The sequence below is a fragment of the Solanum tuberosum genome, unplaced genomic scaffold, assembly GCF_000226075.1.
Source record: "Solanum tuberosum cultivar DM 1-3 516 R44 unplaced genomic scaffold, SolTub_3.0 scf00115, whole genome shotgun sequence".
Lineage (NCBI taxonomy): Eukaryota > Viridiplantae > Streptophyta > Magnoliopsida > Solanales > Solanaceae > Solanum > Solanum tuberosum.
This window is the reverse complement of record NW_006239044.1, coordinates 902,967-918,312: the sequence shown is the minus strand read 5'-3', so window position 1 is coordinate 918,312 and position 15,346 is coordinate 902,967. Positions and strand designations below refer to the sequence as shown.

Sequence of the window (15,346 nt, the reverse complement as noted above, 5' to 3'; positions counted from 1 at the left end):
AGATAAAAGATAAATAAGAATGGTTATCATAGAGAAGTGTCACATCATCTTGTCTATGTTTCTCTTTATATATTTATATATATATATATATGAAAAAAATCGTGATATTGCAGAAATGAGATAAGACAATGCATTGAACAGTTTGTGTCCCGTAGGAATTGGAAAGTGAAAGTCGGAACCCCAAAATAGTTTTAATTTGTTATCTGGAACTAGTTTAGCCTGAGAAGCTAAAAGCAAATTACGTCTATGAAAATTATTTACATAGCCTCAGAACATGGTAAAATGAGTTATATTTTGTTGCTAAAGGAAACCGAATTAGCTTTATGCTGGCAAAAGATCTAATGAAGCCCTCCTAATATGGATTATGTAGGAAAAACTGCATAAATGGACCATAAAACATAAAATAATTACAAAGTTTTAGCCAAGAAAACACTACTGCATCAACGACTCCAATGATCACCAAATGTAAAAAAATTCTCAGCTCCTAAAGAAGTAACTCAAAACACTGTAGATTTCATTAAAAGCACAACATTTACTGTTTACAATTTCACCTTTGTCCCCACACGCACTCTCCAACTCCCATGCGGGAGGAAAAATATGAACACACAGTTGAATAAAAGAATACAACTTTACCCACCTTCAAAATGCACATTCACACGATATACACGACACATCAAAACATTAAACTTCTCATAAACAAACCTACAAGGAAATCCTCAAAGAAACTAACTGCGGTTAGCATCTATGGGAGTCCCTGTTCTAGCCTGTGATATTCTATTTGCATAAATAGTCACCAATCTCAACTGTGTGCTGTTTAGCCCTTCCAAGTATGGCAAAAATGCTTTGCCCAGCATGATGTATATGTCAACTAAACAGAACACAACAGTCTGCCAGCCAAGAAAATTATACATTTCAGAAAACAGCTTAATTGATAAAACCACAAATAAGTAGAGAATGTGAACTGTATTTATCTCTTCATGCTTCAACAGTATACAAGACACTAATCTGAATATAAGCAATCCAATTTAGTTATATCACAGCCTCAAAACTTGTATTACTAAGGTTTACTGCATGATTTATTTCTTTTTCATTTCTTTTGGGGATAGGTACAAGGTTTTATCTGATGACCATATATCAGTAAACACAGTGAAATGATGACGTCTGGGGCTCAATGCATCTAATAAAGGAATAGCTATTAACACTGAATGATTATATTGCATACCTAATGCTACCAATCCACTATTACTGATTACATCCTTAATACTAGAAGCTTTTCTGGGCTCTAAAGAGAGAAGAAAGAAAACAGAGGGAAAAGATAATTGGCACCTTGCGAACATCTGCGCTCTGGTTTCCAAAAGCATCAAACAGGGCAGGTAAGAATGTAGATAGCTGAGACATCAATTCTTCCTGGGTAAACCTCCCCACAAGCTGAAGAAAGAGGCACAAGTTCAAATCACTAACCAATCACACCATAGCCTTTCCAAGTTTGACATACTGTAGAGCAATTACTACTATTTTTCACCAAAAAATAAACTAGACACAAGACTCTAACGAGTTCAGGAGTCAGATCCAATCAGCAAATTACCTTTGTTAAACAGTTAATACAGGTTACAAGAGTCTTCTCGTCTTCTGTGACAAGCAAAGGAACAACAACCTGTGACAGCAGCAACTTATCAGAAATAGGAATATCAAAATGAGTAGGCCATGAGATCCGAGTGAAAAAGAAAAGAAAAAACCCAGATATCTTGCTATGCAAATTCAAACGGAACACCAAAACTCACACTTAAGCATCTAAATGAATCATACTGAGACAACACCATAGTTAAACAATGCTCAGCTTCATTTGAAACCTGGACAAATATAACAACACATTAGAAAGGAGGGATGGAAATTTTCAGCATAATAACTTCATCTAAGTGAGAGTTTACTTTTGGAGAAACATCCTTGGTTACGTTGAGCAATTTCTCAATTACAACCTCGACTGAATCCTCCATGGCATCTCTCTGGAACAACAGAAAATAGATAACGTAAAATGACATTACACAAAAAGATTAAAAAGAAGCAGACAACTCTTATCTATAGCTTAAAGGGATGGAACAAAAATAAATTTGAAAAGCGACAAAAGACCTGATTCTTCAGCATTTCAACAATCAGAGATAGGGCAAGTTCTCTTATTGATGACGCAGAATCATCTAGCACCTCGAGTGCAGTAGTCAATATCTGATTGAAGTACTGCAGTGAATGAAAGATGATAATTCATGAAAAAATCCATATTTTTTAAATTAGCAAAATCAAAATTTGATATTTACAAGACCTTTCAAATAAAAGGTAACAACTGAACTCTAACTAGTTGGAATATTAAAAAAGGAACTAAACTAAATGTTATTCACAATGTTACAAGAGGACTTAAAATCTACATAAAGGGACAGCAATAACATACAGATAAATCTGTGACTAATATACCTTGCTCCATATGGATTGATCTTTGGTAACAGCTTCAACTAGTTGTTGAAGTGCACCATGCTTGTTGGCAGGAGGGCTCTCATCACTGCCATTACAAATCTGGAAAAGGTGCCAGAGAAAGCAGGGTAAGGATTGTGATAGTTTACATCCTAAGTTTTTGCATAAAAGATTTGAGAGATTTATTAACCAAGGAAGAGGAGAATCACAGAGAATTTAACAATAAAGTGTAACTCGACAGGCATAGGTTGACCACGGAGAACTCACTGAATGAAGAATCTGAGGAATGCTTGGTTCAGTTGCTGGAGTTAAGTTTATCTTCAGAGCAGAAAGTTTCAGGTGATTAAGTCCCAAATCAGATTCATTATCAGCTGCAGCTAGATGCTCCAAGTCAATTAACCCATTAACCTCCAGACGGGTTGTGGAAGTGTGCTCCACGTTTAAGCTGTCGTCATTGCTTTTCTGTGGATTAGCCCATAATCCATCACTCCCACTTGCGGTAAGGGCCAAAAGATTTGAATCCTTGGCTTTTGAAACAGGAAAATCAGAGTTGGCACCAGTTTCAATACCATGATAGAAGTCTTGAGTATCATCCGACAATGAGTGACCTACAGAGCTAGTCATATAGGTCGAGTCTGGAACAGAATTCCACTTTCTGGCACCATCACTATCAACTGAACCAGCAGAATACCTTCCAAATAAATGATTTTTCTTTGAAGCTCCTACATATCCCTCTTCAGAAGATGTGCCAGTAACGTCATATGGATCGTACTTGGAACGTTGTCTTTCTTTTTTATTTTGCAGAAAATTCATCAAATCCACTTCTATACGAGGGGTATACTGTTTCAGAGCTCGTCTCAAGGAATTTTGTTCTTCAACTGATAAGCTAAGAATAAAATTCAAAACCCCTGTTCCATCAAAGTGTGTGTACACTGATATAATGCATGAAATAGCCGCTTCTTTCAGTTTGGTATTTTTATCATAGACCAATGGTGTCAACTTAGCGAGCCATAACTTGAGGATGCCACTATTTCCAGCACCTTCAGAATTCGAAGGATGCTTGTTAAAAGAGCCAATTGCAAACTCAATTACAGCAAGTTTGGCCTTAGGAGAACGTTGTTCATCCAATGAACGGAGCAAAGCTGGCAAAAGGGAGTCGATACCATATGTTTTGCTTACAATCTCTAATGTAGTTGAGCAAGGCTGCCTCACCGATTCCTTGGGATCAATTAGCCGTGAAAAAACATGGGGCAAAATCCTCTCCATGTAACTTTCAAAAGGTTTTCTGCAAGCTGGAATAAGATCTGCAAGGGTTGACAGAGCAGCCTGTGCAACTTTATGATGGGGATCATCAAGGTGCTGGAAAAATAATTTCATAACCTTCTCAAAGCTCTGAATGATTTCTGGAAAACCTCTAGGCCCCTGCTGTAGCAAAGACCTGACATAACTAAATGCAGCAACCCTAGCATTCCAATCTGAACTAGAACTGAGGCCCTCACTTAATGCGTCACTTAGTGAGGCAGGTCCCTCCACACAACTTGACATTTCTCCTAGTGGGAGCTGACTGTCATCAAAGCTCCTTCTCTTGCTAGAAGACATTCTTCCTGCTGTGTTCTTTCTTGATAAAGGACGTTGAAAATTTGGAACGTGATTATTCTGAGAATCCCTAAAGTTAGCATCTTTGTATGGTGACTCTATGTATTGTCTGTGAACGTGTGAGTTCATTAATCGTCTGCCTTCCCTTAGTTCAGCATTATCTTCAACAAAACCTCTATCTGGTAGTTTTTCAGAAGCCCTTCTTGCCGAATAAGAATTAAGCCCTGAAAAAGATTCATGAACCACACTGCCTCGATAGGATGATTTAGTTGAATCCTTTGAGGCCTGGATCTGAGTAATGATATCAGACAAACCCAACCCACCATTGCGATTCTTACCTTTAGAGAAACCAGATGGTGCATCTACCAAAGCGTTAGCAAGACTATGTGACGCAGGAACTGCAAGAGGAAATGGTGGATCACGGGACGATGGAGGGTCAACTCCTGCACTAGGGACAGGAAAAGAAAAATTAAGTTCTTCAAAAAATTTCATACATTATGGCAAGTCTTCTATTTTGAGAGAGAATATTATAGCTACAGTCTTTTTAGTTTTCTTTCAGCATCCTTTTTGCCAAATATTAGAAGCTGCATGTGGATGAACTTTTAAGGCTTTCACCTTGGCACTTAAATACTACACACAAGATTTTGAGATGGGGAAGAATAAAGGAAGAGGAAAGAATTACCTAGATCCAAACTAGAGGATCGACTTCTCTCAGACATATCTAAACCTTTGAGCAGGCTTTCTATAGCAGAAACTTTCTGTTTGCTGGCATGAAGTACACTTTCTAAGCTACGTTCTGTGCCAGTACCCACAGGTTTAGTTTGTGACAGGAGTAGCCCAGTTGAGCGGGATGTGCCTGAAGGTAAACTGGAACTTCTATCCATAGCAACTATTGCAGATGTTCCATAACCAGAAATTTGTGAAGAAGCAGATGTTTGAGAACCAAGTGAAAAGTGTGAACTCCTCTCTCGAACAGAAGGTGAAGCATGTCGTCTGTTAGTTCCACCATCTTCCTCATTTATGATCTGCAGAAGTGTTTCACCTTTAGTACATCATGCCAAATCTAAAAGCAATTTAAAGTAATGCTAATCATCAGCACTGGAAGAGCAAAGAGAAAACAGCGCACCCTTTGGATAACAGGATCAAAGGACATAAACAAACGCCTGGATCGTTCTGGCCAAGTTCTTGCAAACATTCTGTACAAAGTTCTTGCAGTTGATCGTACCTGTTAAGTTTTCAACTGAGTAACAATTGCAAAAAAAGGGGAAAAAAGATGTATTGCGAGTACAGAATGAAACAGAGAATCTATGTGTCTGTGAATAAGAGGGGAGATTGAATGATGCGTGTGATACATAGAATTCAAGGTGCATACCTCACTCATTGCATCTCCTACACAACACTTTATAAGGTCCTCATAGAGTTCCGCTGAACGGTGTATCTCAGATGCATCAGGCCAATGTTCCAGGATTAAAAGTGCATACTCACAGCATCTGTAAGTGTTGTAAATGAGGAACAGCATTCTCCAGAAATAAATCAGAATAAACATGATAATTGACAACAAAGAAACAAACCTTGCACGAAGAACTGCATTTCGATCGTTCTTTGCACAATCAGCAATTCGAGGAAGTGCACGAGCAACTTTGCAGTTGCGCAACATCTGAAAATAAAAGTAGCACCACATGACTAACCAATATACCAAGGGATGACAGAGAGATGATTATAATGGCACATAAGGTGTTACCGTCTTTATGCATGTATCAGCAGATTCTGCAATTACGAGAACAGTTATCACAACAAGCTTGAAAAGAACCTGAATTTCAAAAAATCAGAAGTCAGAAACAACCTATGCCATTTAGCTTCAGATCATTATTTTCCCTAAATGAGATGAGAGAAGTAAATATCTGCAGACAGTAGCTAGAAGAAGTTACTCACAGGAATGAACATCTCAGCACATGCCTCAAAATCTCCCAAAAGCTCTTTGGATAAGAAGTTTAACAGATGACAAGCCTATCAACAAATAAGAAGAAGAAACCATAAAGCCAGTCCATTGGAACACTTAAGTCTACTTAAATTTCTCCGTGTTTATGGAGTATATGCATATGATACACTAGTGAACTTTTTCTCATCAATTTTTCAGGAAAAAAATTAGCACGTGAAGTGCAAGCCGCCTGATAAATGTACTCGGACACTCCAGGTTCCTGTATGAGCAGACATTTTAACTGGTAAAATCTAACAGAAAGGACAAGAGTCTATATGTGCATACATTCAGATTAGGTGATACTCTTTAACCTGAGAATTAATAAGCAATGATGCAAAAAATATCCTCAAAACAATGGAGAAATAAGTGCAAATGTCGAGATGCAGTCCTAGCTTGCATAAATGCATTGTAAAAAGAGAGGGACACAATTCTATCTGACTATTAAAAGGCCTCTATGAAGATGGCAACTGCAGTGAGGGGAGCAGACAGCATTAGCAGGCTTTTTTGGATCTACTGGGATATAAAATGTTTGATATAAATATTCAAACTTCTAGTAGGTTTTCTGTATAGATCGATCCATAAGTAGGCACATAACCCATTTGACACAGCCCAGGTAACAAAGCAAGAGGCAGAAGCGAATAATTAGAGGACAAGTAAGTTTCCAAAAGACACACTAGCTGAGTTGCTACTATTATATACTAAATAACAGACCTGTTTGACAATGGTGGATCTCCGATCAGATAACTGTGTACTCAAAGGGACAACAAGTTGCTTTAGAAGTCCACGGAAACAAGGAAAATCAGTTGCACCTGATTAGATGAAATAGAAGATGAGGCACAATATAAACTGGTCAAGACATGATAGGAAAAAAATCACTTCAATAAAAGAGGACATTATTATACAGCAAATGTCACTATAGAAAACACACCTCCAATAACAAGAGCTTCAATTCTCTGCATAGCAGAAATACGGATAGACCAGTCCTTCTCTGGCACAAGGGTAGAGGCAATCTTCTCAAACTCCCTTACCAACTCCTTTTCTGAGTACACTTTAATTGGCTCGACAGGTTTCTCCGCAATATCAGCATCCCCTATACAAGAGTAGAGACCAAGGGACATTTGATCAAGTATACAATCATAGACTGTACTTATACATTACGTGATCACAAAAGTTCTCTCTTTTTGTTCCCTTTTTTTGCTCAAACTACCCTTTAGACATAGACTCATAGTAGTTGTTTTACACAGAAAAATACCCCTACACCACCAGATGATTTCTCTATGTTCATAGACCCATTGCACAATTCTGCTTTTCTCCCTCTCCCGCTTCATCCTCATTCATTAATAACCCTTGAACCAGGAAAAAACATGCACAGAGGATATGTAATAACCTACAATTCTAGATAGGTTAAAACCTTGAAAACTTTATACCATGTAACATGACAATAGGATGCCCACAAAAGCTTAATAAAATAGAAGTTTCCAAGGCTTATCGGGTGCATGTTCTAACCTCCAAAAAGAGACACCTCTCTAGTTGAGTTTTTAGCCTTTGGGCTGCTTTTCTTGGGATTAAGACCAGTGGATCTCAACTCAGCAGCTGCATAGTTTCTTGGAATTCCATCTGCTAAGGGATTTTTGGGCTCAATCTTCTCTAGTCTGGCATTAATATCTTTTAGCTGCAGCCAATTATCAAGTCAAGACAGAGATCGAAAAGAAATTTTGCTTGCCCCAACACAATTTATGTCAACCAAGTTACATAAAATCTAGAACTGGAAAACTCAGGTTACTTCATATGCTAGGAAAATATTTGCTAGAATGAAAACATCTCAAGTTATATACATACCATCATGGTAGGAAGATGATGGCGCTGAAGTTCATCACGGAACTGAGGTCCAGCCTGTGAATACATCTCCTGCAAAGAAGATAAAACATGGAGAGAGGGACTGTTAAAAGGCATAATGCTTAATCATTGAACTAGATATTTGTTGGTGAAAGGCAGTAAATCAACATTACATCATAGAATAATATAGAGCACGTATTCAGTAATGATGCACAAATATTAACAAGCAGCAATTTGGATCAAACAGAAACCAAATATTTTCAAACATTCATCAACATCCTCTCCTGCTGCAACTTTAACCAGCTACAGAGAAATGATTACCAAGTAAAACTAGTAACAACTAATCATTTCCACACAGCGTATAATGGTTTTAAAATTGTAGCATGTTGATGAAAGACAATGAAAAAGCTAGCAGATAACTAGTGACACTGACAATCACTTCCACTGCCAGCATGATAACTGCACTGGTTGGAATGAGAGGTACACCACTAGCTTGCTGGAGCAAAAGGTCTTTGTTGAAGTGTGTAGCTATCTCATCTAAAAGCTTAAGCAATTAGAGAGAGCACACTTTTATTATTAAATTGTATTCTCAAACACACTTTTATTATTTAATTGTATTCTCAACACACACCCTCACATGCAGGCCTGATTCTTTTCCATGGCCAAGCACGTGGAAATTCTTTTGATATGGGTGGTGGTGAGATTCAATCTCAGGACCTCTGCCTGCCCTGATACCATGTTGAAGTGTGTAACCATCTCAAGTTGTTAGAGAGAGAGCACACTTATATTATTTAATTATATTCTCAACAGTCTTGAAAGAAACATCATATATTAGTATCATCTCAAGACCAGATGTCTGGAACTCTACCATCACACGTTTCAGCACAAACCCAAATGACAATTGTGGATGAGAAAACCCGCAGAAGAATCATTTCTATTACGCTCCATTAAATCCAAAATCTATATAGCCACTGGGCACATGAATCAAGCTGATCAACTTGGTTACACAGCTCAAAAAAGGGTAAATTGAATTCCGGGAATATACTCTTATTTTTCAATTGAAGATTATAGTTTCATATCTTTCCAGATTGAATAGGTATTTATAATCAAACACCGTCCTGCAATCTGGCTTTCAGATTGAATTGATCATAGGACTCATTCAAACAATCTTGAGCCTTTGCACTGTTAATCATAGATAGGTAAGTTTATTTTTATTTTTTATTGTTAGTATAGATGGGTATGTTTGATCAATTAATCAATCACAGGAGACTTTCTTGATAAACAGGCATAGCCATAACCAGACTGCGAGCTTGTAAGAGCATCAAAACAAAGACAGTGAAATTGGAGCATCTTTATATTACCAATTTATCATTGAAAGGAAAGAAAAGACACTGAACCTCAAAGTTAGAAACATTCAATGACTTCGATTAGTGAGCCAAGTGTAGAAATATCAATAAAGAATATAAGCAAAGTAAAGGTGTATTTTGTGTTCTTTCATTCCCCCACCTAGCCCCATCCCTCAAACCTCTACTACTAGCCAGGAGGTCCCTTGGTGACTCGAACCCCAACCCTTATAGGTTGGAGGTGGAGGGTCCTTACCACTAGATTGTCCTCCCCTCGTGTTGCATCTATAAGTACCATTATAAACTTCTCCACAATGTTGATGTGGGACTATCTTGTAACCATCCTCTCATAATGTGGAGGAAGTAAAAGGCGTAATAAATTTCTTTTCACAAGTATGTGGAAGCTTTATCATAGCTCTTCAATTAAATGTAAGACTATTTTTTTTATGACTGTGGTGTCCAGGCCAACTTTCGCGCACCTCGACTAATTCCAAGGGATACCTACCATCTCCCACCAGCAACAGGTAACTCTGTCCACCAAGGCTAGGACAGATGAGAAGAATCATCTAGTGTTTTTCGCCTCCGCTAAGTTTTGAACCTAAGACCTCATGGTTTTCAACCACTTCATTGACCGCTAGGCCACACCCTTGTGCGCTTTGTACGACTATTTAAATGCCTATTTTATCCTTTTTACTAAATTTTACAAAATAATTGTATTTCTACATCATAAAAGAGCTAAGCTTGAATTAAGCCTCCTTCACTATGTAACACTGAAACTGAAATTAAACATTCAATTTTCATAAAGAAAATGTGTAAGTCTGAGCTAGTAGTCAATTAAATGGGTTGAGAACTATGAAGTCTTAAGTTCTGATCTCAATAGAAGCAAAAACAACTAGGTGATTTTTTCCTGTTTCCGTTGGTCTATCGGAAACAACTTCTCTACCCATGAGGCAGACATAAGGTCAGGATACACTCTACCCTCCCCAAATTCCACTTTGTAGGATTATATTGGGCATGTTGTTGTTGTTGTTGTTGTTGTTGGTATCCAAGTCTTGGTAGACATGGTTACCTTGTACAAGGGGAGGTAGCAAATACCCCATGGAATAGTCAAGGTCTGTGCAAGCTGGCACGAACACTACGATTATCGATGTTACCAATTTACCATATAGCTACAATTAACACACTGTCAAAATTAAAGGCAGCAAGTCATCGGCAAAATCACTAATGCAGACACTAATTACATACAACTTTAACAATTCAAATGGAAGTAAAACTTATCAACTTCCCTTTCTAGAGAAAACAAAAATTATTCAGTCTACACAGTACCACAAATACATGAAATTGAGATACGAAAACAGTTTCACTAACCTCAATACATGATATGGCTGCATCTCTAACACCAGGATTAGGATCACTCAACATTTGCAAAATCTGACAATAGCAGCAAAAAAGAAGGATGTTTACAAAATTGAATTTAAAAAGGTTACTTATTTTGTATGACAACATACAAAAGAGCTTCATCAAGCATTCATGTTGATTCACATACTGGAGGAAGAATAGTTCGTTGAAGGGGAAGCTCTGTTGATGCAAAAAGACCAATTGCTGATGTAACAGTACGAGCAAATTCTTCTCGAACCCTGAAACTTCTGTGCATCCAAGCATAAGACCCTGCCCTCTCAACGATGATAGTTGGTGAAGAAACCTGCAGAATATATATATTAATCAATCAAATAGATTTCTAGTTTCTTCTCCTTGAGCACAAGTTGAAATTATCTCATGCTGGTTCTAGTTGAGCAACTTGTTTTGCCCGTGAGTTGACCACCACGTCTGTATATTTGATTGCAGGTCTATGGGTAGTGGATCACAGTGACTGAAAATGTAACCAGTCTTCTGAACATACACAAAATTCTTCTTGTGCCAATACTTTACAAGAGTAGGTTTACTAAAGTAAAATACAATGGTATCATTTCAGATTTTATTAATAGGTGCATTTGGATTGATTGTATTACTGAGAACTGAGCAGTATTCGGCAACTTAAAAAGGGAGGATAAGCCAATAGTAGCTGTCTCTTTTATGTGGACATGATAGTCTTAGCTCTGTTGTAATATCTTACTTGTGTAACAAATGAATGCTTAATGAGAGTTGGGATTGGTGATGGATTACATCACTGCACTCGGACTCCTAATGTATTTTGCATATTAAGCATGAAGTAGCTAAAGGAAAGAAAACATGTAGTCATTTGAAAAAGAATGATTAGTATAAATTAAGTTGCAGCATTTTTGTTTGCAGGTTGGGCTTTTGCTGACTCTGTACTGCATAGATTGGCACCTCTTTGGGAGGGTGCTCACAAGTGGTGTTTGGGGAAGGTAGGATGCATGCAAACATTACCCCTACTTTTGGGGGGTAGAGAGATTGTTTCTGATATGGTTGTAGCTGTGACAACTAACAACATTCACATCTGAAAGTTAATAAAATTACCGTTCGAAAAACCCACTTGCAAAACAAGTACTCAATTTGATAGGTGTCTTATCTACATCTTTGTGACAGTTGAATCTGGTACATGTTGTTGGTGGGAAGTGGCAAGTATCCCATGGAATTAGTCGAGGCGCGCGCAAGCTGGCCCAAACACTGTGGTTATCAAAAAAATAGTGTTCTGCCTTGTGGAAAAAGAAAGAATATCCCAATTATATTATCTTCACACACTTGGTGGTATATGTGAGGTGGTTTGGCACTTCGCAGACAATGTCATGTACTGTGAAAAAGTTGATGTTAGGTTGGAAGGAGAAGAAGATGTAGGGCATGGAATGTGGTTACACTGCGTTAACGTGAGTGGTATGGACAGAGAGAAATAGGAGAGCTTTTGAAAGGGTAGAGTCGAGTTTTCCTAGTTGAGGAGTTCTCCGTCTCTCTGATCCCTTTTATATTCTTTTGGTGCACCCATGGAGCTCCCCATAGAAGATTTGGAGTTTGTAAATTCATTTTTCTGTACATTCTTTATCTTTTGGTATACCCCTTGTGTATGGTCAGTTTTTTTGCCATGAAAATACTTTTTTACCTGATAAAAAAAGCCATCTTCACATGCTAAATTAGTTTTATATTTATTTATTTATCATCAAGTAAACATATTTCGTATCATAAACAAGGCCATAAACGATTATACACAAGTGGTACACCAAAAAACGTAAAGAATCTACACAATCAACTGGTTCTGTACAAACTCCACCCACAATAGGGGACTATCTGAGTGCACCAAAATAAAATAAGGGAACGGAGGCTACTTCATAACCAAGGGAAACTCCACTCTACACCTTCAAAAACTCTTCTATTCCTCTCGAGAGAGACAACCCACCAAAAAATCCTCGAGGGGTGATGGTAAATGCTTTGAACGGGCCCACCCCTACCCTTCTCCATTTAAATACTAGGCTAAATTAGTTTTACATTATATGCAACAACCATTATAACTTCATTGTTTTGTATTGTTTTTCTCTTTAGATGATCATATATTTGATCAAAATTAACATGTCATAGAACTTGATCATTAGTAACGTTCTACATTCCAAATAATGAATTTTCAGTAACAGAATGGTGAACTTAATCTTGCACTACTATCACTCTTTTCATCCCTGAAAGTGTGTCGGGGATGGCTAGAAGGTAAAGCCACTACAGCATTGGGTTTAGGCCTCAAATTTTTGAAGGCCCTAAATGAGTGGGCAGTTTCCTTATGATTAGTGCCCATCACTCACTTCGTTGTGTCCTGTATGAGGAGTTATCCACTACACTAATTACTACAAGTTCTTATCTTTTATTAATTAGTGCATTTAGCTTCCCATTTGGGAATGGTTTTTCCGTGTCCACATACATCCATCCTTTCCTGTTTATAACAAGTTCACTTTTCAATTTCAGTTCAACTTTTCTTAATCAAACTAATTATCTTTGTCACAATTGATTGATTCATAAATCAAAGAGCACGTCTTTTAAGATTAAATCAAGATACTTGTATTTTTAATATCAAGAATTGGAAGAGTTGTAATATAGCAGTGAAACTCCATAGCGCTTTCCTCCTCTTTTGAATTTAATGTTTTTTTAGCATAAGGTGATTCAAATAATTCTAGAGCTAATTATTGTTACATAATATCAATCACGTCTCAACAAATATATATTAAATGGATTGGATATGTTTGTTATTAATTAAATAGAAATAATTTCTTTTTGAGAAGCTAACAATTAAAAAGAAATAATTAAAATAAATAATCAATTATAGCTCAAAAGGCTAGAAATATAGCTTCAAAAAAAACTATACCTGAATTTTTTAAAATGAACTAGTGTTTGACCATAGATTTTGATCAAATTTTGAAAATTTATCTTCAAATATTTGTTTGACCGTGAAATTTGATCATTTTAAAAATTATTTCCTCAAAGATTGTCAAGTTCCCACAGAAAATATTAAAAAATTTCCAAGTACTCCCTCCATTTACTTTTACTTGGGACTTGGCACACCCATTAAAAAAACACATTGTTATTTTACCACGTTACCCCTATTAATTAGTGTTTAGTATTAGGTCTTGAAAATGATTTGTAGAATAAGTAATTAATATTAAGGATAAAATATGGGAAAAAATAATTATTTTTTCTTAATATGTTAAAAGTGAATCCATTTTAGAAAAAGTGGACAAGTAAAAGTGAATAGAGGGAGTAAAATGCATATCTAGAGACAACTTCAAGTTTCAAAAATCACAACTTCAAGAACTCAAATTGTCATCAACTTCAAAATATATGGCCAAACGGGTTCTAATATTAAAGCCTCACATTAAAACTTAGATTTATGTCACAAATTTTATTGAGCCGCATCTCACTAATTTTGGATCCTTCTGAAAATACTAGGCATACCCCAATCAACTGGACTTCATAAATATTACGTATTTGTAACCAGAGTACAATTGGGTCATATAATTTCTTTAATCTCCACCTGTTCCAATCAAACTTCAATCATTTCCACCACCTCCAACCACCCTTAACCCCTACACAATAAAAAAATTAAAAAGACAAGAAAGAAATCTTCAACCATTATTTAGCATTTGAACCAATCCTACAACTATGCAACAATCCAGGGTTGGCTATATGAATCCTCTATACCGATACCACTTCATCATGAAACAAAATAAAGGGTTCTTCAGAAATCTCACACTTATCTCTGCACTGTCATACAAATCTCAACCAATCCAATTAATTCAAAATTTGAAGAAATTTTTTTTTATGTTCGTGTGAAGTAGACAACCAAATTAAATTATAAAAATCACCTCAATAAATGTACATGAATAAAAGCAAAAAAAGAAAGAAACATAATCCAATTAGGGTAGAGTTACAGTAAAACGAAGAGTAAGCGCGTTCATGCATGAGTACCTGCATCAAAGTAAGCAACAATCGCCTAGCAGCATCTCTAACCGGCTGTTTAGCATCGCCCAATCTTTCTACAACGGCAGGCACAAGAGCATTGAAGTGAAGCTTAAAATGTTCACCGGATAGAACAGCAGCGGAATCAAGTGATTGTAAAGCACCCTGACAGACCCTGAAGTTGTTGTCTTTGAGAAGATCTATGCAGACATCAACAAGCGAAGTGACCTCAGAAGAAGAGAGACTCTTTCTAGAAGCTTCGAGAAGTTCGTGAAGTCTCTCAACACCCGCCATTCTCTCCTTCGTATCCTTGGCTCGCGCCAATTCCAGTGCCTCCTCCATCGCCGGGGTAAGTAGGGTTCCGATCTGGTGCTATGAGGGTCAGATCTGCGGTGGATTTGGGAGGAAAATGGTGGAAAAAGTGACAGAGGAGAGTGAACTGTGAGGAAAGAGAAAGGAGGGATTTTAGAATTAGTACAAAATATTGAGGGGCTATTTGCTATATTAACGGAAGAGAGGATTTAGCATATGAAAAAAAAGAAAGGGGTATTTGCTACATCTGTGTGGTTGGAACAGTTGATAAGTGGCTTGGGAGTTGTGACAAAAACTTATTACACTGTTCCGTTCGATAATTAAAGACGATTTGAATAAACTTCTAAAATTAGTTTCAAATTCAGAGTAATTTATTTTGAATATATGATCTTGGTGAGAACAGTTGATTTGAAGAAACACTTTTGTATGA

The 15,346-nt window shown here is 37.0% G+C and overlaps 1 protein-coding gene across 1 annotated transcript; it reads right to left on the bottom strand.

Moving 5' to 3' along the window:
- Positions 1–485: 485 nt before the first annotated feature.
- LOC102584952 (CLIP-associated protein-like) lies at positions 486–15,127 on the bottom strand. The gene is made up of 21 exons (XM_006350231.2): positions 14,614–15,127; positions 10,760–10,915; positions 10,582–10,644; positions 7,874–7,942; positions 7,541–7,706; positions 6,963–7,124; positions 6,746–6,843; positions 5,989–6,063; positions 5,798–5,866; positions 5,628–5,713; positions 5,429–5,546; positions 5,183–5,281; positions 4,739–5,081; positions 2,728–4,499; positions 2,464–2,562; positions 2,128–2,232; positions 1,929–2,003; positions 1,782–1,850; positions 1,586–1,654; positions 1,327–1,428; positions 486–887 (listed from the first exon to the last, which is right to left on the bottom strand). Exons 1-21 carry the CDS (start codon positions 14,944–14,946, stop codon positions 726–728), a joined length of 4,290 nt encoding a protein of 1,429 aa, XP_006350293.1. The 5' UTR covers positions 14,947–15,127; the 3' UTR covers positions 486–725.
- Between the last annotated feature and the right edge of the window lie 219 nt (positions 15,128–15,346).

Coding starts and splice junctions, on each gene's coding strand:
- LOC102584952 (XM_006350231.2), bottom strand. CDS start 14,946: ATGGAGGAGGCACTGGAATTGGCGCGAGCCAAGGATACGAAGGAGAGA. Junction 10,916..14,613: donor TGTTGCTTACTTTGATGCAG/GTACTCATGCAT, acceptor TATATTCTGCAG/GTTTCTTCACCAACTATCAT. Junction 2,004..2,127: donor TTGAAATGCTGAAGAATCAG/GTCTTTTGTCGC, acceptor CTGTTGTTCCAG/AGAGATGCCATGGAGGATTC.